Source organism: Candida orthopsilosis (genome assembly GCF_000315875.1).
Source record: "Candida orthopsilosis Co 90-125, chromosome 1 draft sequence".
NCBI lineage: Eukaryota > Fungi > Ascomycota > Pichiomycetes > Serinales > Debaryomycetaceae > Lodderomyces > Lodderomyces orthopsilosis.
Window position 1 is genome coordinate 2,299,530 of NC_018292.1, and position 24,944 is coordinate 2,324,473.

The 24,944-nt window shown below is 35.9% G+C and overlaps 14 protein-coding genes and 1 pseudogene across 15 annotated transcripts; 12 read left to right on the forward strand and 3 right to left on the reverse strand. All coding sequences in view use genetic code 12, as the record gives it.

The window, feature by feature from the left end:
• Positions 1-62: 62 nt before the first annotated feature.
• Positions 63-311, forward strand: CORT_0A10515 (hypothetical protein; the record flags this gene model as incomplete). Its single annotated transcript, XM_003866828.1, has 1 exon — positions 63-311. One exon carries the CDS (start codon positions 63-65, stop codon positions 309-311), a length of 249 nt encoding a protein of 82 aa, XP_003866876.1.
• Positions 312-1,737: 1,426 nt separating this feature from the next.
• Positions 1,738-2,619, forward strand: CORT_0A10520 (annotated as a pseudogene). The gene has a single exon. A coding segment is annotated over exon 1 (882 nt).
• A 428-nt stretch (positions 2,620-3,047) lies between these two features.
• CORT_0A10530 (Ino4 transcriptional activator) lies at positions 3,048-3,515 on the forward strand (the record flags this gene model as incomplete). The annotated part of the gene is made up of 2 exons (XM_003866829.1): positions 3,048-3,188; positions 3,255-3,515. 2 exons carry the CDS (start codon positions 3,048-3,050, stop codon positions 3,513-3,515), a joined length of 402 nt encoding a protein of 133 aa, XP_003866877.1.
• A 52-nt stretch (positions 3,516-3,567) lies between these two features.
• CORT_0A10540 (endoribonuclease) lies at positions 3,568-5,478 on the reverse strand (the record flags this gene model as incomplete). Its single annotated transcript, XM_003866830.1, has 1 exon — positions 3,568-5,478. The coding sequence occupies one exon, from the start codon at positions 5,476-5,478 to the stop codon at positions 3,568-3,570; it is 1,911 nt and encodes a 636-aa protein (XP_003866878.1).
• A 274-nt stretch (positions 5,479-5,752) lies between these two features.
• On the forward strand, positions 5,753-6,835 carry CORT_0A10550 (Rps9b ribosomal protein; the record flags this gene model as incomplete). The annotated part of the gene is made up of 2 exons (XM_003866831.1): positions 5,753-5,759; positions 6,264-6,835. The coding sequence occupies 2 exons, from the start codon at positions 5,753-5,755 to the stop codon at positions 6,833-6,835; spliced, it is 579 nt and encodes a 192-aa protein (XP_003866879.1).
• A 426-nt stretch (positions 6,836-7,261) lies between these two features.
• CORT_0A10560 (Rpl21a ribosomal protein) lies at positions 7,262-8,126 on the forward strand (the record flags this gene model as incomplete). The annotated part of the gene is made up of 2 exons (XM_003866832.1): positions 7,262-7,272; positions 7,655-8,126. 2 exons carry the CDS (start codon positions 7,262-7,264, stop codon positions 8,124-8,126), a joined length of 483 nt encoding a protein of 160 aa, XP_003866880.1.
• Positions 8,127-8,421: 295 nt separating this feature from the next.
• Positions 8,422-10,476, forward strand: CORT_0A10570 (Coy1 protein; the record flags this gene model as incomplete). The annotated part of the gene is made up of 1 exon (XM_003866833.1): positions 8,422-10,476. The coding sequence occupies one exon, from the start codon at positions 8,422-8,424 to the stop codon at positions 10,474-10,476; it is 2,055 nt and encodes a 684-aa protein (XP_003866881.1).
• A 339-nt stretch (positions 10,477-10,815) lies between these two features.
• Positions 10,816-11,250, forward strand: CORT_0A10580 (Asr3 protein; the record flags this gene model as incomplete). The annotated part of the gene is made up of 1 exon (XM_003866834.1): positions 10,816-11,250. One exon carries the CDS (start codon positions 10,816-10,818, stop codon positions 11,248-11,250), a length of 435 nt encoding a protein of 144 aa, XP_003866882.1.
• Positions 11,251-11,791: 541 nt separating this feature from the next.
• CORT_0A10590 (DNA repair exonuclease) lies at positions 11,792-13,570 on the forward strand (the record flags this gene model as incomplete). Its single annotated transcript, XM_003866835.1, has 1 exon — positions 11,792-13,570. The coding sequence occupies one exon, from the start codon at positions 11,792-11,794 to the stop codon at positions 13,568-13,570; it is 1,779 nt and encodes a 592-aa protein (XP_003866883.1).
• A 403-nt stretch (positions 13,571-13,973) lies between these two features.
• On the forward strand, positions 13,974-16,688 carry CORT_0A10600 (Ste11 protein; the record flags this gene model as incomplete). The annotated part of the gene is made up of 1 exon (XM_003866836.1): positions 13,974-16,688. One exon carries the CDS (start codon positions 13,974-13,976, stop codon positions 16,686-16,688), a length of 2,715 nt encoding a protein of 904 aa, XP_003866884.1.
• A 503-nt stretch (positions 16,689-17,191) lies between these two features.
• On the forward strand, positions 17,192-20,128 carry CORT_0A10610 (hypothetical protein; the record flags this gene model as incomplete). The annotated part of the gene is made up of 1 exon (XM_003866837.1): positions 17,192-20,128. One exon carries the CDS (start codon positions 17,192-17,194, stop codon positions 20,126-20,128), a length of 2,937 nt encoding a protein of 978 aa, XP_003866885.1.
• A 233-nt stretch (positions 20,129-20,361) lies between these two features.
• CORT_0A10620 (Yim1 protein) lies at positions 20,362-21,516 on the reverse strand (the record flags this gene model as incomplete). Its single annotated transcript, XM_003866838.1, has 1 exon — positions 20,362-21,516. One exon carries the CDS (start codon positions 21,514-21,516, stop codon positions 20,362-20,364), a length of 1,155 nt encoding a protein of 384 aa, XP_003866886.1.
• A 1,085-nt stretch (positions 21,517-22,601) lies between these two features.
• CORT_0A10630 (Gna1 Glucosamine-6-phosphate acetyltransferase) lies at positions 22,602-23,072 on the forward strand (the record flags this gene model as incomplete). The annotated part of the gene is made up of 1 exon (XM_003866839.1): positions 22,602-23,072. One exon carries the CDS (start codon positions 22,602-22,604, stop codon positions 23,070-23,072), a length of 471 nt encoding a protein of 156 aa, XP_003866887.1.
• A 137-nt stretch (positions 23,073-23,209) lies between these two features.
• CORT_0A10640 (Smx2 protein) lies at positions 23,210-23,677 on the reverse strand (the record flags this gene model as incomplete). Its single annotated transcript, XM_003866840.1, has 4 exons — positions 23,210-23,305; positions 23,372-23,446; positions 23,511-23,582; positions 23,648-23,677. 4 exons carry the CDS (start codon positions 23,675-23,677, stop codon positions 23,210-23,212), a joined length of 273 nt encoding a protein of 90 aa, XP_003866888.1.
• A 140-nt stretch (positions 23,678-23,817) lies between these two features.
• Positions 23,818-24,930, forward strand: CORT_0A10650 (hypothetical protein; the record flags this gene model as incomplete). Its single annotated transcript, XM_003866841.1, has 1 exon — positions 23,818-24,930. The coding sequence occupies one exon, from the start codon at positions 23,818-23,820 to the stop codon at positions 24,928-24,930; it is 1,113 nt and encodes a 370-aa protein (XP_003866889.1).
• Positions 24,931-24,944: the final 14 nt, after the last annotated feature.

A 24,944-nucleotide genomic window follows, 5' to 3' on the forward strand; every position in this document is an offset into this window, starting at 1 on the left:
GCATACCCAAAACTTTTTCAGAAATGAAACTCCTCTCTTCTTGTGTTTCAACAAATTTACAAATGCAAACTCAAACATTAATTTTTTTACTAAGTGCATGTTGCTTTGTTTCAGCCGCTTCCAAAAAGGGTAAAGGTAAAACCGGAGGTCATTTGAGACATAATGCAACTTCTCACAATGCCAATTCAACGTCGAATTTGACTACTACCGCTACTGCTGCTAGAACAACTACTCAAGCTGGTGATGCTGTTAAAGGTATGAATATTGCTGGGGCCGTTGGTGCATTGGCTGTTGGGGCTATATTGTTGTAGGGAGTTTGCTTCTTGAGATCAATTAGAACTTGTGAGGGGTTGTCAGCTATAGGTTTACTAGGCTTTCTGTGGTTTTATACTGAGAAAAATATATATGTAGTTAATTATTTGGAATCTACAGATATGTATCAATTGTAGTTGGCGTAAATAGTGTTTGTTGAGATCCAGCTTTCAAGCTAGACTCTATAGTGGATTATTAGGAGTTTGATCACCTTCCACTTTTACATGGCTTAAATCTCTAGAACTAGATTCTTACAGACTTCGAATTGCGGATAAGGGTGTCAAGCAGGAGTATTTATGATATTAACCAAAAGTAAATTTTCACAAGGGGAAACGATGTTCTAGCTGCCGCCTACTCCAGACCTGTTTCATACGTACGTTAGATATGGTTGTGTAGTCGATTGGTAGCCCGTAGTATAACTGTGCAATTCACACGACTTTATTTTACAACCAAAATATTTACAACATATGATTCAACAAATATGTGGTTACTCGAAGTAATTTATTCCAAGGAATTTATCTTACAACAATTGTTAGATCTCCTTAATTTTTTAAGTTACACATAGTTGTTGTTGAAATAGGTTGGTCAGCTTCTAAAGAAACAGCAGCTTCAGAAATCGATGAAGTAAATTGTGACATCATATCAAAGCTCAAAGTAAATCAATTAATGTTGTTATACCTATATCTCTCAACCAAAGCTAGAATATATATGTATTGGATGCTACAGCAACTATCATCCCTAATTATAATGAGAATTTTACCCAACAAAACTTATGCTTTCTCCTCACATTGTTTGTTAGGCCTCTAAAACCTTTTAAGAATTTAACCCCAACAAATAATTTACTCATTCCAATTGAGTGTTTGCTAACAACAATGTTTTGCAACCAAATAAACACCATATTGCAACTGCAATACAAATTTGAAACATTTTTGTGTAAGTAGTGTACTTTGTTCAACAAAATTTAGATCTTTAGATTACCACTTCTTCAACAATAGTATTCAAGAGTTATATAAACTTTGGAAATATCCACCATTTATTATGGCGTTTTGTTTTAAATCTTGACTTAATTGCTTAACTTACAGCTTGTTTCTACTTTATCACAAAACGAGACATCTTACTCAAATGTATTGATTCATTCTTATTACATTATTTTACAGAATCAGCTATAGAACGTAACTGTGATCAACTCAGAAGCATGCAATTACAACTGTCAATAGTTGCTAGAGCAGCATGTTTCAGATTAAGAGACAAACCTTTAACTCGGTTGCAGAAAAAGTTTCATTTCAACACTTCGAAACTTTATTTCCGCACAAACACAGTAGACTGATTTCAGCAATTATAAAGGCATAAGGAGAGTCCGAATGGAAAATGTTGCACCTCTAGTTTCATATTCGCTCTTTTATACAAATGTACATATAAAAAGACATCCCATAGAAACGCCAGAAAGTTGCGTTAATTACTGGAGCTTCTTCAGAAATAGGATTTGCAACCCCAATTGAACTTGCAAAGAGGGGATATCTTGTTTTTGCTGGTGCAAGAAGATTGGAGCCAATGGCCTAATTAAAAGACAATTATGGTGTCAAGATTTTCAAACTGGATGTTACTGACTTGCAGAGTGTTAAAGATGCCAAAAGCTACATTCAAAAGGAAACAAGTGGAAACTATTTGGATATTTTATTTGATAACGCTGGTCAAACCAGTCAAGTGCCTAGAACTGACGTTACTGACGAACAATTTACATAATTTTTCAAAATCAATGTATTTGGAGCAATGCAGGTCAGAGAATTTGTACCTCTTTTGATTAATGCTAAGGGTGTTATTGGGTTTACGGGTTCAATTGCTGGAGTCAATCCAGTCTCCTCTGCACGCACGTATACAGCAACAAAAGGTGCAATCGAGCTGTACGCCTCAGTTTTGAGATTAGAGATGAAATCATTTGGAGTGAAAATCATCAACTTCATTGCTGGGATGTTTAGGGCTAATATCAAAGATACGAGACGGTTACCAGAGGTATCTCTTTTCAATGTACCAGGAACGGAGGAAGCGTTTGAAGAAAATAGGTTAGGGGTGACCAGGAACAGCCCAGCGTCAACCGAGGTGTATGCTAAACAAGTTGCAGATGATTTTGAAGAGGCCAAGTTGGGAGGCTCGTTGCACTTGTACCGTGGAAAAATGGCATTTCTCTTGGGCTTTATATCACCTCTTCTTCCAAGATTTATACTTTAAGGGATACTTTTTCGTACACTCAAACTTGCTGGTTCTTTTGAATACTTGAGAAAGAAGTATGCCTCAGGCTTCACAGATTGATGGAGTGTTAGTTGAATGCTTGCCTTTTCCTTTTCAATAAAGGAATAGTTAATCTTTGAATAGACTTCGTAAAGTAACTTCGCTTGCTAATACATGCGATCAGTGACTCAACTTTGTAGACGTTAAGTCCCACTTTTGGTTCTGTCTTCATTTTCCTATCTCTACGTAAGTCGATTGCCTCGATTTTTTATGAGAATTCATTAGAGTTGTAGTTATTACACTGCTGGAAAACATCTCTTGGCTCATTTCAGTCATCTTTCTTCGTCATCTTCGATGCCATTTACTGAAGGAGTTTCTTGTAGCACCGTAGAGAAGAATTCAAGCATGTGATAGTTTTGTGTTGCACATTGTAATCCCCAGAAAATCAAAACTTCAAGATTCGTCATTCCTACCTTTTGAGCAAACCAAATAACTCCCAGAACATGCAAATGTCATCAAGTATATCACCAAGAGAAGATCCTATATCAAGCGATACCGGAACTGAAAGCAATGACATAGGAAATAACACATCTACCACAAAGAAGAAGAAGAAAACAAAATCGTCCAATTTATCTGACGAACAGAAAAAGGTAAGTTTCAAACACCCTAAACAACCTCATTGAGAACAAAAATACTAACTGCAACTTCCCCCTTAGGCACACCATATAGCCTCAGAACAAAAACGACGAGAAAACATTCGTGCAGAATTTGATAAACTCGTATCACTTACTCCCAATCTAACTGAACTGGAAAATAGATCAGAATTAAACATCTTGACCAAAAGTGCAGACTATATTGATCAATTAAAAGAAGAAAATGTTAAATTAATTCAATTATGCCGGGATAAGGGGATTGAAGTTCCAGAGGAATTGATTTATAAAGGTCCACAAAATGATGGAAGTGATATTGCTATATAGTTGATCTATAAGTGGGTAATAAACAATGTTTAACGAGTTTCCATTTGGAAGATTATTCTTGTTCTTGTCTTACAATGAGACAATATTTGTATTGCTTACCTTCGACATTGTAAACTTTGCGAACTGGGAAGTATTCAAATTGCAAGTTTGATACAGTTTCACTCGTTAATAGTGTAACAAACGACCTCTGTCCATTAAGAAAATCCTGGACCACAGTGATGTCTGATGTGAATAGTGATATGAATTTATAAGAGCTATCGGCAATAGAGCACACACTATGATACTCAAAAGAATTAAACTTCGATTCATCAAGTGTTGACTTGAAGGAAATTTCGTCATCTTCATCATCATCCTCTTCGTAATTAGGTAGTTCCTTAAAGCTGTATCCGCCCCACTCAACATCTGCACTTCTAGGTAAAGCACGCACTTCGACAATCACTAAATTGTTACGCATCGACGCCGAAATACCCTCTTTTGTATCTGCATAATGGTTCCAACAGTCGATCACAATAGGTACAAATGCACTATTAGTAACGAAACAAGTAATCATTGCTGGATTGGTCACATCGACTAACCCCTCAACTCGGTCAAGATGCTGAAGAGATAATGCTGCGTTAAAAACAATGTTGTTCTCTGAGATATTCATAGTTGCTGGAATCAACGGGATTTGCCCTGAAAGACTAGCGAGTTTGTACCTCGTCTGTGAATCTATTATACTTTGTGAGTAAGGACCAATGTTTTGTGGCGCCCAAAAGGATCTCGAACGTATATGTATTCCAGTCTTGGGGTGTATATTTTTAAGGACAACACACGATACTTGAATTGTGCTAGATATATCAGTTTCAAGACATATTCTTGAAGGTGGTAGATAAATATCATCAAAAAATGTGGCGTATATTTTATTCATTCTGGCAAATAAAGTCATATCGGATAATAAGACATTGACGTGTTGCACGTTATTGAATGTGAGTTCATATTCATTCAATATTGATTTCAAGTGTTTGAATATCCCTTCAGTCTGACTTTCCACTGTCCCCACGTTTGAAGTGATGTTACTTACAAAAAGTATTTTTGGTGCATTAATTATACTTATCGGTGGAGTATAAGTGCTGTAAGTTGAAGAGGGACTTGGTGGTGCCACATCTTCATGTAAATGGTCAGACTGTGTTGCATCCGCCAATCCATGTTCTAGTAAAGGGGGTGCTTGTAAGCGAAGAAAATTACACTTTTGTTTATCAACTAGTTGGACTTTCAATCTCAAATAATACACATCACCTGGATGAGTTATAACCTTTTGATCAACAATTTCAAGCTTCTTGTGTTTAAAAAATGGACTATCAAGTACAATTGTTTCAAACTCACCCCCTTCTCCACAAATGTGTACATCGTATAATTGATTAAGTTTCAATAACTGGGGATATATTTGCTGTAATGGTTTTCCCAAATGTTTTGCATTTAAGCCAACAGCGGCTACTTTAATGAGTCTTGCGTCTAATCCACTCTCACACATTTCCAACATCAAGTCATTTTGATTTCTCTGCCAAAGATATGTTAATGATGTTAAGCCCAACCTGTCACATACATTTTCAACTCTTGTTCTTTGATAATGTGAAAGTATAGCTCCACAACTAACACCCTCGATTTCAGGATGTTCAACCTTAATAGTGCAAAGTAGTTTGTACAAATCTTCAATTTCATCATCTTGCGTATACTCATACTCTAAATTCTGATTTGACGACTTCCCGACAATTTTCTGTCTATAAAGTGGAACTTCAAGACATTGACCATAATAATCAATAATATCATGACCCACAGTTTGAAACATGAATGAATCAATTTCATCTGTTGATTCATCTTGAGGGTATAAATTTGCAATTGCAACTAATTCATGGCCCTGTGATAAACAGTGATAAATGTTGAAGAATGAGTCTTTACCACCTGATATTAATGCAACAAACTTCATATAGGTAGATTTAACATGGAGGATTATATTTCAAGGGTTCTTCTAATTGCATATTTTCCAGTTCTATGGGGGTTGGTGCTACCATCTCTTTTGGTTTCGTCGTAGTCCTGTATATAATTCTTTTACAGGAGGGAAGAAGAAAATTTTACACACAGTAAGAGAGACACTCACTGTGAGAGTGAAAAAAAAAAATCAAAAATTTTTCACTTCTACATCACCAACACTTTTCTTCTTCTTTCTTTCACCAACCACTAGCAAGTCCTACTAATACAACATGCCACGTATGTTATCCACGTTCAAAAGACTATTTACTAATCTAAAGTTGTTTTGATAGACTACTTCATTTGAACGATTTCATAGCTATGCCCCTCTTCCTTTTTTTTTTAAGGATTATTGAGGTTTTGACTAATGCTTCTTGGTCGTTGAGGTTCGGGTCCTCCTTTCATTGATTAAACGAGCTCAATACTCAATCACTGAATGCTACAAACCTTATCTTTTATATGTGTCTGAATTCCCGACACTTCAGACACAAAAGAGAACATCATGGGATGATGTTGAATATAATACTCCCAAATGAAATGCTGTCCGTCCGATTAAAAAATTGTGATTTGGAAGTATTACCCGCGAGTTGCTATTTATATTCACATCCATTGATGAAGGTTTTGTAAATGCATTTGTACGATTGTTGAACTTGTTATATCTACTGTTTGGAGCAATACCCTCTATTGAAATCTCTTTAGCTCTTTGTTACTTAAACATTGTATTCTAACATCCTTTTTTTATAGGTGCTCCAAGAACTTACTCAAAGACCTACTCCACCCCAGCTAGACCATACGAATCAGCTCGTTTAGATGCTGAATTGAAATTGGCTGGTGAATACGGTTTAAAAAACAAGAGAGAAATCTACAGAATTGGTTTCCAATTGTCCAAGATTAGAAGAGCTGCCCGTAACTTGTTGACCAGAGATGAAAAAGATACCAAGAGATTATTTGAAGGTAATGCTTTAATTAGAAGATTGGTTAGAGTTGGTGTTTTGTCAGAAGACAAAATGAAATTGGATTATGTTTTGGCTTTAAGAATTGAAGATTTCTTGGAAAGAAGATTGCAAACTCAAGTTTTCAAATTGGGTTTGGCTAGATCAATTCACCATGCTAGAGTTTTGATTACTCAAAGACACATTGCTGTTGGTAAACAAATTGTCAATGTTCCATCATTCGTTGTAAGATTGGATTCTCAAAAACACATTGACTTTGCTCAAACTTCTCCATACGGTGGTGGAAGACCAGGTAGAGTTAAGAGAAGATCTCAAAACAAGAAGAGTGAAGGTGGTGAAGAAGGTGAAGAAGAAGAAGAATAAACAGGTTTAGCCAGTTGTTTGCTAGTTCTTTACTTTTTACTCTTTACTTTTTTTTAATAATAACATGTAAATTAATAATACATATCAATATACATTAATCGGATTTGGGATAGTCATCGTTTATCGAGTTATCCTCTTATCGTATGGTCATCTGTGTCATGAATGTTTGGTTGCAAAATGATCTTATCACGTGCAATAAAAGGAGCTAGGGCTATAAGCTCATAATAAATTTGTATGTGCAGGAGTTACTTCTATTTGTTTTTTCTTTCGCAGTGAGATTTCATTGCACAAAAAAACAAACATCACTTGGTAGTGCGACTGTCGTAGTACCATCCAGTCCTGCGCTCACACTAACAAAAAAATATTGAAATTTTTTTTCATACATAGTTTTAGAGACCTTTACAACATCACCAATACTAAACAAAAATGGGTAAATCGTATGTGATAATAACAAGTGACGATCCATGGAAGAGAACAAGGGCATATCATAACAGGGAAAAGAATACAAACTGAATCAGAGTGGTATATCCTGTAACGTTAAAAGGAATGCAGAACATACAACTCTAAGAAAAACCACGGGTACACTTTGAATGTCATTATGGTTAATACAATCAACAATATCAAAGCATAGACTTTTAGCATTAACAACAATGTAACCATGGAGATCTTTGTTTGTCCTGAAAAGTTTAGTTTAGGGAGTAGGGCAGGCTTTGGGCAAATCAGTATATTTTCATAAGAGGATTTACATAAGTCCACATTTCAACTTCACGGATCAGTCGTTCTCAATTTTGAACATCTTACTAACAATATTACTTTTAGACACGGTTACAGATCAGGTACTCGTTACGCTTTCCAACGTGACTTCAAAAAACACGGAACTATCCCATTGTCTACCTACTTGAAGGTTTACAAAGTTGGTGACATTGTTGATATCAAAGCCAATGGTGCTGTCCAAAAGGGTATGCCACACAAATACTACCATGGTAAGACTGGTATCATTTTCAACGTTACCAAATCTTCTGTAGGTGTCATCATCAACAAGGTTGTTGGAAACAGATACATTGAAAAGAGAGTAAACTTGAGAGTTGAACACGTAAAGCACTCTGCTTGTCGTCAAGAATTCTTGGACAGAGTTAAATCCAACGCTGCTAAGAAGAGAGAAGCTAAGGCTAAAGGTGAATATGTTAACTTGAAGAGAGAAGCTGCTAAGCCAAGAGGTGCTACTGTTGTTTCTACTAAAGAAAACATTCCACAAACTTTGGCTCCAGTTCCATACGAAACTTTCATCTAATCCTTTTTCTACCACCAAAGACCCAACAACCCTGTTTACAATTATTTCTTTATATTCTATACGATTATAAATTAATGCACATATAAAAGTGACGCAATAGGATACAACGTAGTAGAGACTCTATTGTATAACGTGTATATAGAGAGAAACTAGCACCTCTAAAAGAAGCTGTTTATGGTTCGTGTGTGTGCTATATTGGGCAAGCGTCAATTTGTTAGCGGAATTTGTATATTTTTTTGTCACAATCGTGTCAACCAGGGAAACGTACTAAATACTTACGAGAGATACAGTGACCATGACAAACGACACAAATACAAACAAAACCACGCCGAATGTGTTTGAACATGCATTACAAACGTGGATTGAAATCGATTTGCCAAATTTACAAAAGAAGCTTGATGAACAAGGACTGGGAATAAAAGAGGACCAAAAATCATCAGCTTTAAGTCGAAAGAACTTAGCCACGAAGACTAAAGAATTCAGAAAACTAGAGGACGCAGGGAAGTTGGAGCAAATCAAATCCCTTTTAAAATTGTATCAGAATGAAATCGATAGTCTAACAAGCAAAGGTAAAAATGCTGAAAACTACTTTTTTGGGGTATACCGGATGATTTCAGAAGCTCCAGATCCTCGCCCATTGTTGGAAATGTGCCTAGACTCGGTAATAGAAAGTAAAGATGTGGCTAATCTCAGAGCTGAAGTGACAAGAATGGCAGAGGAGTTAGCGAAAAAGGCCGATTATGATCAATTGAAACAAAGATTACGTTCCAATGAACAAAAATCAGCAGAACTTTTGGGCAATCGAATCAAAGCCAAAGAGAATGAATTTAAAGCAATATTGGAAGAGAAGGAAAGCAACTGGAACCAAAAAGAGAAGCAATTTGAAGATAGGTTGCTCACTGCCCAGAAGCAAATCGAGGAATTAAGAGCATTTAAAGAAGTATCAGAACTTCAGTTGGATAATCAAAATCGAAATACCACCAGTCATGAAACTTCAGCTTCGGTATTAGCCGAACTCGACATGGTTAGAAGAGATGCTGAACTGGCCAAAAAAAGAATATTTGATCTTGAAAAGAGAAATGAAGATTTACGAAGAGAAATTTCAAAATCCAAGAATGATAATGATGCTGAAGTTGTACGTAATGAATGTGATAAAAAGGTACAAGAAGTTGAGAGTGAAAATGTTTTACTTGTTGCTAGTTTGGATCAAGTTAGAAAACAATTGGCTGAAGCTTCCAAAGGTTATGAAACTAAAATTGAGTCTATGAATAGAGAGAATTCTCAAATGAGTCAAGAAATTGAAAACTTGAAAGCGAAATTGAGCAAGGCTTCCGATTATGAGGACATCAAGCTGGAACTTCATTTACTCCGTCAAATAGAGTTTGGACATGGTGATGAAGATGACAATGCACAAGGAGAAGGTGTCAAATTGGATTCGATCGTAATTGAGAGAAATAAAGCCATGACTCAGGAACTAGCACTGTACAGATCACAACATAATGATTTAGTCACCAAGATTGACAATCTTCAAAAACAAGTTGATGTTTCAGCACAAACTATAGAGTCATTAAAACAATTGAATGAGAAATTGGAAAATGACTTGGCTGATTTGCAAGATTCAAACGGAGCAAATAGATTCAATGATAATGCTAGTTTGATTTCTGGTATGAGTAGATTTACGCGACCATCACATTTAAGAAGTGGAAGTATTATATCGGGGATGTCTGGAGATAAAGGTGTCAATGGATCTGATGAATCGTCCATTTTGCCAATCATTACCAAGCAAAGAGACAGGTTTAGAGAAAAGAATAATGAACTTGAGGATGAACTTCGAAAACTGCAAAACAAAGTTAATGATCTTAAACGTCAAGTCAATTCTTTGAAACAAGATAATGAAGAATTGTATGAAAGAGGACGGTACTTGGCCTCATTCCAAACCCCGGGAACCAAGAACATCACCACCACAGCATCAGGTAGGAAATTTCTCAACCCTAAACCAAACGTTGATTTAGAACGCAATGACATTGAATATCAACGCAATTACGAAAAGAAATTACATCCCATTGAACAATTTCGAATTAAGGAACAAGAAAGAATCAACTCCAGATTATCTCCAATAGAAAGATTATTTATATCTCTTACAAGAGCAATATTGGCTACAAGATTAACTCGAATGGTGTTTTTTGCGTATTGTTTAGGACTTCATATCATTGTTATGTTTATTACCATTTATGCCATGAATATCCATACGTCATTGATACCTGAAGTGGGGTTGAATAGCAGTACTGGTGGAGTAACTACAAACAATGTTAAATCGTCTCAGGTGATTGAAAACAATAGACCTGTATAGCATTTGCAAAGAGTGGTGTACTAATGAATTTGCATTTAATAATATATTGAAAAACGTCATACTTTCAAAGTGATCACTTACACGAATCTTTGTAATAGGAATAAATGGGCAAATTTTGGTAAATGCGCCCTTTTATATGAGAGGATAATAGTAGCTGTGTCTGACCAATGATACTTCTTTTGTGTGTACAATGGCTACAAACCATTGATAATATTTTCTTTGGTTTGCTATTTGAAGTCACACCCCCTTTTAACTTAGAAAGTGACACATAAACTTATAAATAGAAAACCAGATTCCACCATACACACACGCCACACTACTTTACTTTATATACTTTGAATGAATCGAGTATTACGCAATTTCATACTATTCATATCACTTTATCTAGTCTATAAATACGCATTCGCCACTTCATTCCAATCACAATCACAATCGCCATCATCAATAATGTCAAACTCCAACGAAAATAAAGATTCTTCCACTACATTTGAAGGTAGATCACAAGATGAAATCTTGGTCAATATTGGTGGCAAACAAGTTCCATTATCGAGAATAAGTAAGCCTCACGCAGTGGTACATCCTCAGCCAAACCAATTCCCTGACGTTGAAAAAGAAGCTCAACAAAAAGAAGATTCCAAGGCATTTGATCAAGCGGTGTTGGGCCCTGGGAAGCAGAAACAACAATTTGATGCTGCTTCATTCCCAGATGTTGAACCTGAGGCTAAGAAGAGAGAGGCGGAATTGGAAGAAGCTCGTGCAAAGAAGAATAATTGAGAGGGGATCGAAGGGTGTATATAGGTGTTTCTTTGATAAATAAAATTGTTTGTGTTTGATTGTCATTGTAGAGGGTGTGGCTAATGAGCCTACACTTTAAGAGACATATCAATTCTACAGATTCTGATCACTTGTCTATGTACTTTGATATTGGTGTAAGGTTTCAGATAACATGTTTGAATCACAAGCGACAGCGACTTCAAATCGTTACATTTTGTTCATCATGGTTCAACTTGAAGGGTTCACCGAATACTTGATTCCAGCTTGTCGCCATATACCGCAAACTTCAAACGAAAACTGCTAACTATCATAATTAAGTGCAATCGGACCACTTCTTCTCTCTAGTTTTATTATGATCCATACTTGATGACCACCCATGTATTTAGGAGAACGTGGGTATGTGTGGCGATTATATGCAGTACCGCCAACCTTAATTCCGACTATCGCCCCTTTTCTTATCGCGGAATTTTGATAAATAGCAAACAACAAACTAGCCTAGAATTTTGACACACTGCTTTTCACCACAAGTGTTGCTACTCCGATGAAGTCTGCAAATAGTGTCAAGGTAACTCCAAACAGGAACAGGGTGGTGTTTGTTTTCGTTGTTATCAACTTTATCATAAGTCTGCTATTTTTAGCTCACCTTCATCATATTATCAATCTAAATGAGTTGTTGGGGTTTACGTCTACAACACCTGTGATTTTCCAAAACTCAGATGATCTGTATATTCTTGATGTTTCATTAAATAGCTGCATAGCTTACAATTATAGAAAGCCTGATTGTGGAAAACCTAAGAGTAATGATGGTAAATTAGGCGATTTGACTGCGTATGGAGCAGATTGGACTAGATTGGATAAAGATTTATGTCTTGGATTATCTTGGTTTAGAAGGGAAGTGTTGTGGGTGAAGAGAATTAATCATGATAATTACCGCAAATTACTTGACAGGACGCATTTATCGGATGAAGTGGTTGTTGATATTTCTGTACTGGACCCTGAAAATAATATCAACGTTTTAACCAAAGATGAGTTATCTAAGAGTGGATGGGAGTATAGATCGAATGGTGTTTGGTTAAAATATGGCTCCCACAAAAGCAAGGATGCAGTTGCTGATATTAATGTATTATTTGGAGAGGATGCAATTGATCCAAGACCAAATTGGAATTTTGTGGAGTCCTCAATTAAGGATGCTTGCACTGCAGTTGGATATTCTGCCTTTTTAACATTCCGTCGAGGACCTAAGCTTGACTACAAGAAACACTACAATAAACCTTTGGTAATGAATGATAACGATGAGTTCAAGATACTACAAGTTGCAGATTTACATTTCTCTACTGGAATTGGGGTGTGTTTCAACGCAGAACCTCCATCTTCGACAATTGGGTGCCATGCTGACCCCAGGACATTAAAGTTTATCGAAAAGGTTCTTGATATTGAACAACCAGATTTGGTTGTATTATCAGGTGATCAAATATTTGGATTAACTGCACCAGACACGGAAACTGCTGCTTTGAAAGCATACAGCCCTTTCATTAAACGTAAAATACCATTTGCTGCAGTGTTGGGAAATCATGATGCAGAAGGATCATTAGCAGCCAAAGAGTTGATGCAATTGTTTTCTGATCTCCCTTATAGTGTTGGTGTTGTTGGGCCCGAATCAATTGACGGGTTTGGAAATTATGTCACAACTGTGCAAGGTAAATCCAACACATCAGTAGCATTGGCATTTTATTTTGTTGATTCGCATGATTACAGTCAGAACAAGGAGGAGTATCCTGGTTATGATTGGATTAAAGAGAGCCAATTGAACTATATGAAAGAACAAGCAGAATCGATTAAAGATGGAGTTGTGGAATTTGAAAAGGAGAAAGTTAAACAAAATGGAGTAATCAAAACCAAGAAACATTTGTCAATGGCATTTTTCCATATTCCATTACCCGAGTTCAAAAACACTACGGAGACATTAGTTGGTACACCTAGAGAAGATAGTGGATCTCCATTATACAATTCTGGTGCACGAGATGCATTCCAAAAAATTGGCGTTAAAGCGATAAGTATTGGACATGATCATTGTAATGACTACTGTTTATTGGATAAACGTCAATCACCTACTGAAGAAAATCAAATATGGTTATGTTATGCTGGAGGTGTTGGATTAGGTGGCTATGGGTGTAGTGGGTATGAAAGAAGAACAAGAACATACGTGTTTAACACGGCAAAAGGTGAAATTAAATCATGGAAAAGAGCTGAAAATGAGCCAGCAGAGAAGATTGACGAACAGGTCTTGGTCTCTGGAGGTGTTCTTGGAAATTGGTTCTAAAGTTAGAGTAGACTGACAACAGATTCTTTTAATAAAATATTTATTCCCTACATTTGTAGAAATTTACATTATAAATTTTTTAGACCAACTGAGTCGGTACTGTCGTGTAAGTTGTTTTGTATCCATTTTCCTCAATCTGATGGGTGTGGATCTAGATTACAAAATAAGTGTGGGTTGGGTTACAAAAGAAAGAGATTATTATTAAACATTCATTGTTGAAACATAATAAAACGAAAATGAATTTCTGATTTTGCGACACACAACTTCATACAAAATATATCTCTCGCGTCATAAGTTTGTACAACTCAATTGATACTATCAAGAAAATGTCTTGGAAGTACTTTCAGGTATTAGATCTTAGCAGCAGAACGTACTACTAACTGACAAAGGAACCCCTATAATAATGAGCATGCCGATAAAGGATTCAACTGATGATCAAATTCACACGATTGAGAAGAATGAATTCAAGGAATTAAAAGCATGGTTAGCCAAGTCAAATTGTCAACATTTATTGCAGAAGTTCATCGATAACGGTATCACGACTGACCTCTTACCTGAATTGGATTCATACAGCTTGAAAGAAATTGGTGTTAGCAAATTAGGAGATCGTTTACGATTAGAAATCGCTATTAATGCATTGAAAGTTGATAATTTGAAGAATTATATCGATATTAGTGAATTATATAAACGATTAAACTTGGAATTGGCTACGACAACACCAGCTACTGGAAATGAAATTTACAATATAAGTTCAACAAACTTATCAGGATTAAACAGTGAGACAACCTTGCCACAACTAAGTAGCCTCAATTTGAATAACTTGAACAATCAACAATTACCACTGCTGCGACTGCAACTGCAGTTACAACAACCCCCCGCCCCTAACAAGGATTCTAAAAAAACAATCACATTTATATTACAAGATGGAAGTGTTAAACGAGTCAATATCACTGGTTGTTTCAATGCACAAGCCATTAAACGAAAGATTGCCAAAAAATTGGGCTTTAAATCACATACAAATCAGTTTGATACTTATATTCATTCTCCGTATAATGATTTCAGAAACAAAGATGTACAAGGTACTGATTCTTCAGTGGTGCTTTTGTATGATGTTGAATTGGTGACCATTTGTTACTCGCCTGACCGAATGGAAAAGCATAGGATAATATTGGTTCCCAAGGGTGAAACACCAACAAAAGCGGCTATTGATGCGTCAGAATTGATTATGCAAAAGTACGAAGGAACGAATGGACGACACACAACTCAAGAACTAGGAGGTATGCCATCTTCGTCGAATGATCATGCAAGACCAAATATGAGAAATTTCTTTGGCCAAAGGCCTCCTAGTGAATTGATTTCATCAAACTTGGCTGAATATTTCCCTGACACAAAACAAAAGGATTTGGAGAAAACAGTGAGAAATTCAGTTCGACATAGTGTGAGGTTGAGTAGACGACTCAATTTACCAGTGGGGACATTTTCCTCTAGTTCAGTGGCATTGAATCCAAGAGCTTCAATGATGAGTAATTCTACTGGTTTGATGTCACATCGAACAATGAGTATATCTTCAGGTGACCAATTTGGATTTGGCAATGGAGGACTTGGTCTTGGTGGGCTAAGAAGAGACCATCTCCCTCATCGAACTGTTGGTGATATCATGGTCAATAATATATCTGCTATTGATGAAGCCGTTGTGACTAGTGATACATCTAGTATGTTCAGTAAACCCACAAATCAATTTCAGAATCAACATCAAGTTGCAGGACTAGGAGCAAATGCTTCGGGATCTCCTCCAATAAACTCACAAATTTCACGAGTGACACCGTATAATCAAGATGCTCGTTCTATGCTTAGTAATGCTAGTGGTAACGCGTTGCATCGGGTATCATACTGTCTTCCAGAATCTGATTTTGAAGGTAGTGGTGTTGTTGAAAATCGTCGACATTCTACTATACAATTATTGGATACTAATATGTCTGATGAAGAGCTAGAAGGAATTGATGATGATATAGCTGAAGAAATGGAAACTAACGGATTTACAAATGGTGTTCCTGAGAATTGGTTGAAGGGTGCCAAGATTGGATCGGGTAGTTTTGGTACCGTTTATCTTGGTATGAATCCATTTACAGGTGAATTAATGGCAGTTAAGCAAATACCTTTGCACAATAATAAGATTAAGTTGATGGAACAACAACAGAAGCTGACACAAAAGGTTAATGTTGGAGAAAGTAAGGACAAATCTCAACATCACCACCACCACCATCATCAGCAGCAGCAGCAGCAGCACAAAGGCAAAGGGCACGATACGCCTTCACGAACAGCTACTCCTGTTTCAATTGATTCCCAACAGGAACCGAATTCACAATACCCTGCTCCCCCTCCTTTACCACAGAAGGATACGTCAACACCAACCCCAATTCTGCAAAAGATTGCTGATCAAGAAAGAGAAATGATGCTATTGAAAGATTTAAATCATGAAAATATAGTACGATATTTTGGGAGTTCAAGTGACGAAAACTATCTCAACATCTTCCTTGAGTATGTTCCTGGTGGTTCAGTACAAACAATGTTGAATTCATATGGACCATTTGAAGAACCATTGATTCGTAATTTCATTAGACAGGTTTTAATTGGATTAAATTATCTTCATGGAGAAGATATCATTCATCGAGATATTAAAGGAGCCAATATTCTAATTGATATAAAAGGAACTGTCAAAATCGGAGACTTTGGGATATCGAAAAAAGTCAGTACTATTGATGAAGAAGATGAAAATTTGAAAAAAAATGGTAAAAGAGCATCATTGCAAGGTTCAGTATTTTGGATGGCACCAGAGGTTGTTAAACAGACTACGTACACTAAAAAAGCAGATATTTGGTCTGTTGGAAGTTTGATTGTGGAAATGTTTACTGGCAAACATCCATATCCTGAATTAAGCCAAATGCAAGCATTGTTCAAAATTGGTAATCATATACCACCAACTATACCTGAATGGTGCACTGAAGAAGCTAGAGCGTTTTTAGAAAAGACATTTGAATTACATTATGCTAAAAGACCACATGCAAGTGAATTATTAAATGATCCATTTTTGAATGCATTGATTATGTCAAAGCAGTGACTTATATGAATAGAGAAATAGGACTGTTTTACTTTCATAAGTGTGTAAATAAGTGAGCAGTTATATTGTATACGTTTAGTTTTCAGCCGTATCATTGTTGAGTATACCATGAATTTCTAATGATGATAAACGATGTTTATGATTGAAGTGGGGAATGGTAATGTCGTAATAAATATGAAAAATAACACGACACTGCAACTCCTCTTTTTTTTTTTCTTTTGTTGTCTTGATGACAATACAAACAATGTACATGTACTTTGTGTGAATCATCAATCATCAATTTAATCATCAATCCATTCAGCTGACCAAGAAAATATTATCCCAACACCATCAGTAATATAATAATAATATCAAACATCCTTTTCCAAGATTGCGTCATTATATTACAATTATAACCACAACGTTTTAATCAACATTTTTACAAAAACCTCCAACCGAGCAGTACCAATTTTCAGTTTAACCACTCCCTATAATACCCCACACATAACATAACATCTCTATTAATGGAAATCCCATTAAAGTCACAACCAAAAGTATCAACGGTAAATCTAATTGATGATTCAAAGTTCCATATTGACAGCAACAATAATCATTCAAATAGTAGGCAAAACTCACAGACAGCCCATGAAGGACGACAACTGCAACAGCAAACTGATTCCGAACAACGTCACGCCCATAAGTCTGGTTTAGATTATCAAAAATCACGCCATACTAGCGTTGCAGGACCATTTGGCAAACTAGAAACAGCAACCCCAACCACAGGCTTTCGCAAAAGTGAGTACAGGCGGTCTAGAGGGTTTTCGGAAACTGAAAAGAATAATTTCGATCTGGAAACTGGTCATCGTATCTATCAAGATGGAACAATAAGACCGCAAACCGTGAGACAAGAATCTTCAACTGAGTTTCAACCATATAATGAAGGCGATAATGACAACAACGGTAGTAACAAATTGCATGCACGATCACATGACAGTAGCATAGATGTAATGAACTACACTCGAGGTCTAGAGGATGAGTACATCCCAGGGTTGGATTTTTCTGATATGGTTTACAAATGGAACAACAATTCTGACTTGGACTTGACAAGAACACGTACCACTACCAGTACTATGAGTGCTTACACGACTCAGTCAAATACACCTAGAAGCCACAATGCTTCATATTTGGATTTGAATCTTTTGCATGCACAGGTTGCTCCACAACCCATACGACACAATAGTCAAATACCGTCCAAACATTCATATTCGAAATTGCATGATTATATGAAGATGAAACGTCCGGGACATGAGGGGCAATCAACGGGCCCCAAAGATACGGAAGTATTGAAGCTTAAACAACTTGCAGAGCAGGTTGAAACACCTAGTCATAGTCCAAAACGAGAAACATCTGGAAGTGGATTGCTGATGAGAAAATCAAAGAAGCAAAAAGCATCATCTACAGCATTGGATTCACAGCCTGGTAGTGGTGGAGATGTTGATTTTGAAGCTATTCTACACAGTTTACCACCAAATTTCAATGATTTACCATATTCACAACGTAAAAAGGTTGTGCGAAACTTTTCCGAAAGTGTTGATTATTCTCAATTTTCATTATTTGCTAAAAATTACTTGAATGGAGGAGGAGGCTTTGGGTCATTTGGATCTAGTAAGACTCCGAAAAGTGATGGTGGTTTTGGATCAAATGATAATAGTTTCACCAAGAAGCAGCGTGTTGGTAGTGTAAACACTTTGGCTGGTAGACTTCTTGCCAGAACATCAACCACTGATATAAAAAAGTTGCAAGAAATGAATCAAAAATACAATGTTGATGAAAGAGGTGCGATAGTGATGGAACATGAGTTGGGAAAATGTATTGGGTATGGAGCCTGGGGAACTATACGTGAATGCGTTGATAAGAAGGGAAATATCAGAGCAATGAAGATTGTCAAATCGACACGAGATTTCGAGTTTAGTTGTCCTGGAAGTAGAAGAAATTCTCGAGTGGATATGCCTAATGTAACCACCAATCCAAAAGTGTTGGAAGTTTTCAAGAAAGAAATATCCATTTGGAAACAATTGCATCATGATAATATACTTCCATTGATTGATCACTTTGAAACTGAAGATACAATTTTCTGTTTGATGGATAGAATAGAAGGTGGAACCTTGTTTGATGTGGTTACAATGTGGGGTCAATTTAATGGTGGATTACATACGCATTCGGGCCCAATAAACTTCCTGATTGAGAAGCAAAGACAAAGAATGAATGAAATTATTGATTACACAAGACAAGTCGTTACTGCTTTGTTGTACATGCATGAAGAAAAGGGAATTGTTCATGGGGATATTAAATTGGAAAATGTCTTGGTAAGAAGAGATAAAGATGATCATTGTAAAATGATTTTATGTGATTTTGGAATGGCTAGAATTTACAGTATGCGAATAAGCAGAAAGAATTCAATGAAGTATCCCCTCAAGATGGGTAGTAATAGAAGACGGTCACCGCCACCAACTTCATCACCACAACTATTATCACCAGAAGATGATAATGATGATATGGATACTTTGATGATTAGAAGTAAGTCATCAAATACAGAAAATAGAAAACCTTATCCTGGAGGAGGTGATGGAGCAAACGCTAGAACATTGGATTATTTGATAAACGATGATTCGCAAATTGGTGTATCTAATTTCTTCAAGACCCATGGTCCGTCTATACAATCAGTGCATTTAACCCCTGTTTCATCTGAAGGTATATCACCGACCACATCTGATCACAAATTGAATCAGACTGCGCGTAATACTAGTAATAACGACTGTTTTGAATTTAGTAAGAAATGGTTATCGTCACAAGCAAATAATGATAATGGTAACAACAGTGGAGGAGTTGGTTCTGATTTACCTCATTCGCACATCGGTTCATTACCATATGCCTCTCCTGAGTTGTTACAACCTAGTCCACCACCATTGGGTCCACTGGCTGATGTATGGGCCTTGGGTGTGTTGATGTATGCCATGTGTGTGGGTAAATTACCATTCCAGCATCAATATGAGCCACGATTAAGAGCCATGATAACTGCTGGTAAGTATAATAAAGCAGAATTAAGAAAAGCATGTTTAATGGAATGGGTGTTAAAAGATGAATCAAAGAGTAAAGAAGGACTGAGTGGCAAGAATTCAAAAGAGTCGTTGAATAGGATTGATGAAGGTGAAGAGGAAGCTGATTCGAAAGATGATGTTGAGGATGAAAGTATACCAGCAGCATTAATGATGCAATCCCCATCAATGGTTGATTTAAAAAGACAAGAAGAATTGAACCAATTACGCGATGATTGGAAACTGTATAAACTGAGCGAAGTATTTCCTGAATTTACTAAAGTTTATGATATTGTTGTTGGATGTTTAGAAACGAATATAACTAAACGATGGGATACGCAAATGATTTACGATTATTTAAGCTAATGGAGCTTTAGCAGGGTTTTTTAAAATAATAATAATGGGAAGTTAAAAGGTGTTAATCTTTTATATCTACAAATTTTACGTTAATAAACGAGGTAACGAGTATGACCAAACAAAACCAATCATTCGCTGAGTAGAAACAAAGGAAGAAAAAAAAAACTGTAGTAAAATACACTGGTGGCTCATTGTAAAAAAAAATACATTTATTTGAGTCTACACAATTTCCAAAGTTTAGTTTATTTAAATGGATTTGTGTTGGATCCATTTACAGAGCCAGCCTCTGAAGTAGAAGTATTACTACTACTACTACTACTCTTAGACACCTCCAATACGATTTTTCCTTGGGCTGTACCACTTTCTAATTTTTCAATAGCTTCATTCAATTGATCAAATGGCCAAATTGAATCGATAAAAATTTTCACTTCACCATTACCAACTAAGTCTCTAGCTTCATCAATCCAACCGGCATTATTGTCCAACAACATTAATTCATAAGTATAATTCAAAAATCCCAACTTTGAACCAATTGTTCTTGTAACTGATTTGGCACCACCGAGAAGCGCAGCTAACCCGGTTCCTGGCGCATCTCCAACAATGGTATTGTAAACACCTCCTTTTCTTAAAATCGTGTTGATTTCAGGGAACAAATCACTTCCACCCCAACAATCAATAATGTAGTCGAATTGTCCAGTAGATTTAACACTTTCTAATACTGGTGTTAATAAATTGGGGTTTTTACGATAATCAATTTGAGACGTGGCACCCAAACTTTGAATCAAGTCGGAAGTTCTAGCGGAATTGGTGGTGACAACTTCTTTTGCGCCACCATTTCTAGCTAATTGAACAGCATATCTACCAACTGAAGTACCAGCACCAATGACAAGGACTTTACTTTGGGGAAATTTGATTCCACCTCTCGAACACATTTGCATGGCTGTCCCCAAAACCAATGGAAATGAAGAAGCTTGAGCAACATCGATATTTGCTGGTTTATTGGTAATGGGTGAATTCTTAGGATCCACTAATAAATACTCAGCAGCTGATCCTTTACTAAACATCGGAGTATAGATACCTTCAGCATAATCACCAATTTTCAAATTGGTCTTGGTTCCTTCACCGATTGATAAAACTTCACCACCAAAATCACGACCAAAGCCTTGCTTGGAGTTGAACAAACCAATAAATGATGGTTTAACTTTGTATAATTTGTAATCGACGGGATTTAAGGATGCATAGTTGATTTTGAGTAAAATTTTGCCTGGTGGGGCAATGTATCCCTGACCCAGGGGGTTTTTCACTAAATCAATTGTTTCTTCAACAACTTTGATTGGGTTGTTTCCATTCTTGTAAGCATAAGCCTTATAAGTAAGTTTAGGTTGAGATAAAGACATTTCTTCAACAGCTTTAGTTGTATAAAAAGAAGGCGAGTCTTAAAAAAAGATGGCAAAATTAAATTATGTCATATATAAATTTGAAATTTGCTTCTTTATAGTTTTTTAGTTTCTTGATAGAGGAAAAGGAAGGGGGTGGGGGTGGAATTGCGGATGCTAAAAGAAAGAAGAAATTTGCCGTTCCATTATTTTTCCAATTAAAACAAAAGAAGAGCAAAAAAGTAACCGAAACATCTGTTTTTAAAACTTTAAGTTGGTTTTTTAGGCCTTCTTCTTCGGCTGTGGCAAAAAGAAAAGAGGCTTCCGACCCGTTAGAGGTCCACTGGAGGCAATATGTACTGTTGAGGTAATGTGATAAAATAATATGTCAGACATTTTGAGCTTTGTTTTTTTTCCTCTGGTTTTTGTTTTTTGTTTTTTGTGTGCTGTTGTTGTTGTACTTTGAAAACCAAAGCAAGCTCTTTGGAAGTCAATGATATTGAACTATGATTTTTCATAACCATGCTAGGCCCATCGCACTGTTTCTATGGGCTGTTAGATGAAGTTCATTCGAATATGTAGTTGGTTTGACAAAAGTAAAATTATTCTTATATCACATGAGCTGATCCTTTTTAGACTAAAAATTAGTTTTTGTTCACAGATTAATGCAAAATGTTGGTGAATAATAATGCAACTACTACGGATAAACAAACCAATTCCTTAAAGAATCTAGGTTATTTTAAGATACGTCAGTATTTTAAAAGCTTTCATCAAAAGTGCCTACTCAACCTAAATATTACTCGTTGTCTTTATAGAGATCTAGAAAGTATCACCTAACACACAGTGTCAAAACATATGTATTTTTGACTTTAACTATTTGCGACACTCAGGGGCGCCAATTTATCCAATGTCGCAACTTGTGAAATACACGACAATTCCCCAATTGAGTTAAAAAGTTTTTGTTGTTTATGCTTCCATATGATATGATATCAAAGTCATAGCCTACCAGTGAAATCACACTCATTCACTTGATACCAGTTCACATACATTTCTTACTACAGCTGTAGCTCTATTCTACCTTCAAAACACCATCTGACTTATATAATATGACCCAAGAAGAAGTTAGAATGTCCTTACCAGAGGGTTATTCATTTCGAAAATTGAAATCAACTGATTATTCCAACAACTATATTGAAACATTAAAAGTGCTAACAACGGTAGGAGATATAAGTCAAAAACAATTTGACAATTTATTTACCACTTGGGCCAAAAACCCAGAAATTTATCAACCACATGTCATTGTAAACTCTTCGGGAACAATTGTTGCAACTGGAATGCTATTTATAGAATCAAAGCTTATACATGAGTGTGGTAAAGTTGGTCATATTGAAGATATATCAGTAGCTGCTAGTGAACAAGGTAAGAAGTTAGGTAATTATCTTGTTAGATCCTTGAGTTTACTTGCTCAAAACAGTGGATGTTACAAGGTGATATTGGATTGTTCGCCTCATAATGTTGGATTTTATGAAAAATGTGGGTACAAGAATGATGGAATAGAAATGGTACAACGATTTTAGAGAATCAGACTAGAGTGGCATATACCACGTTAAAATAGACACGCACAAGTACTATATTTAAAGCATATATTATAAAATTACATAATGAAGTTGGATATCACACTATATCTTATCCAATGCCTAAAAAATAAATGGTGTTAGTATGGATTCAAATCGAAAGCTAGCTCTGGATGTGATATATATATAAAATATATACATACTTCTAATGATACAATTGAGTTACCTCTGATGACCTATAACTTATGTTAGTAAATTGATCCCTCACCCATATCTTTGTATTAAACTTGTGAGGTACATACCGTTATTCCTATGTTTAATTTCTCGCCATCTATCCTTTCTTCCAAAGCATCTGAAATTGTAACGTTTAAAAATATCTATGTTTAATGGTTAGTATAGTTTTTTTGTATAGTTCACTATCTAGATTTTGTTGATACATACGTCGTAACCTCGTAATATTCCAATGACTTTTCTTGATCCATTTAGCTGAACCGAAACCTTTTTATCCAAGTACTAAAAAGACTTATAGTTAGTAATATATTCGTTGATTGGGAGTACCTAAGTATAAATTCACATACTGCTTTGAGTTCTGGTTCTGTTACGGGCATCGTTGTTGAAGCAGATGAATATCCTAGTTGAGACTTTTTAATCTGTTTGTTGATTTCTCTTGAAAAAAACCAATATACCTCGAATCCATAAACATCAGAATAAGCAAAACACAAACTATATAAATGGGAGACCTTATGATATGACAGAAATAGATGAAAAAATTGATCATTTTGAAGGTGATTCCAACAGAACGATGAGTCCTCGATTAGATCTGAATATGGGTCTGGTTTTTGATACACCCAAACCACCACTTACTTCATCTACATTGGGTACATCACCACAACAAGCTGAACCAGACAAACTCAAAGCTCACGATGCTCAAATAAGACTCAAACAGGAATTGATTGAAGAAAAACAGAGGCTATTGAAAATTAAAGCTGATAAGTTGAACCGAATTGAAACATTACAAACCAGAGTTGAACAATTGAGTAAACTACAACAAGAATCCAACGTCAAAACTCAATTGAATGAATTACTACAAAAGAGTCAAGTTGAATTCTATAAAAATCTACGAACCAGAAATCAAAAACAAGAAAAGTACATGTTACAGCACCTAAATGTATTACCATCACCCGATTGGGATTTACGACTATCATTAGCTAAACAATTCATTCCATTTTTAGATATCGATAAATTGAAAACTTATAATGAATACGTTGACGATAAACTAGTTCGCGTGTTCCAATTCACAATCTTATCACCACTCGTGCTCAACTTAACTTTGAAATTGGAAATTAATACTTCGAATGATTCGGTATATCAAATGTTGGTAATGACAAATTTGAAAACTTTGCGTATGTTATCATCTTCATTCACTACAGCATTGATTAATGATTATATACCAAATGGGAAAATTAATTGTGTAATGTATGGATTAAATTCATTGACGAAGTTGATTCAGAAAAGGACCAGGATTTGGCATCAATTGATTGTCAAACATAAATCGTTAATTGCCAGTGATAGATTAGTCAATATTCCTGACGAGGTCTCCGATTATAAGAAACTTTATGCTAATCTTAAACTGGTTGAGTCTATTGATCTAATAATCAATAATTACAAAGTAAGTTTGTATTGGAGTATCACCAACAATGATCATCTCACTGGTTCTTGTCAATCGGATTTACAATTGTACATTACCCAAAACGGTACCACAACGTTGAAAAATGCTGGTTCATTATTCACATCGTTGGTTCCAAGATATGGAATCATCAATTCATTAGAAATCATCCTTTGTAATGTATTCAACTATTAAAAGATAACCCTTCA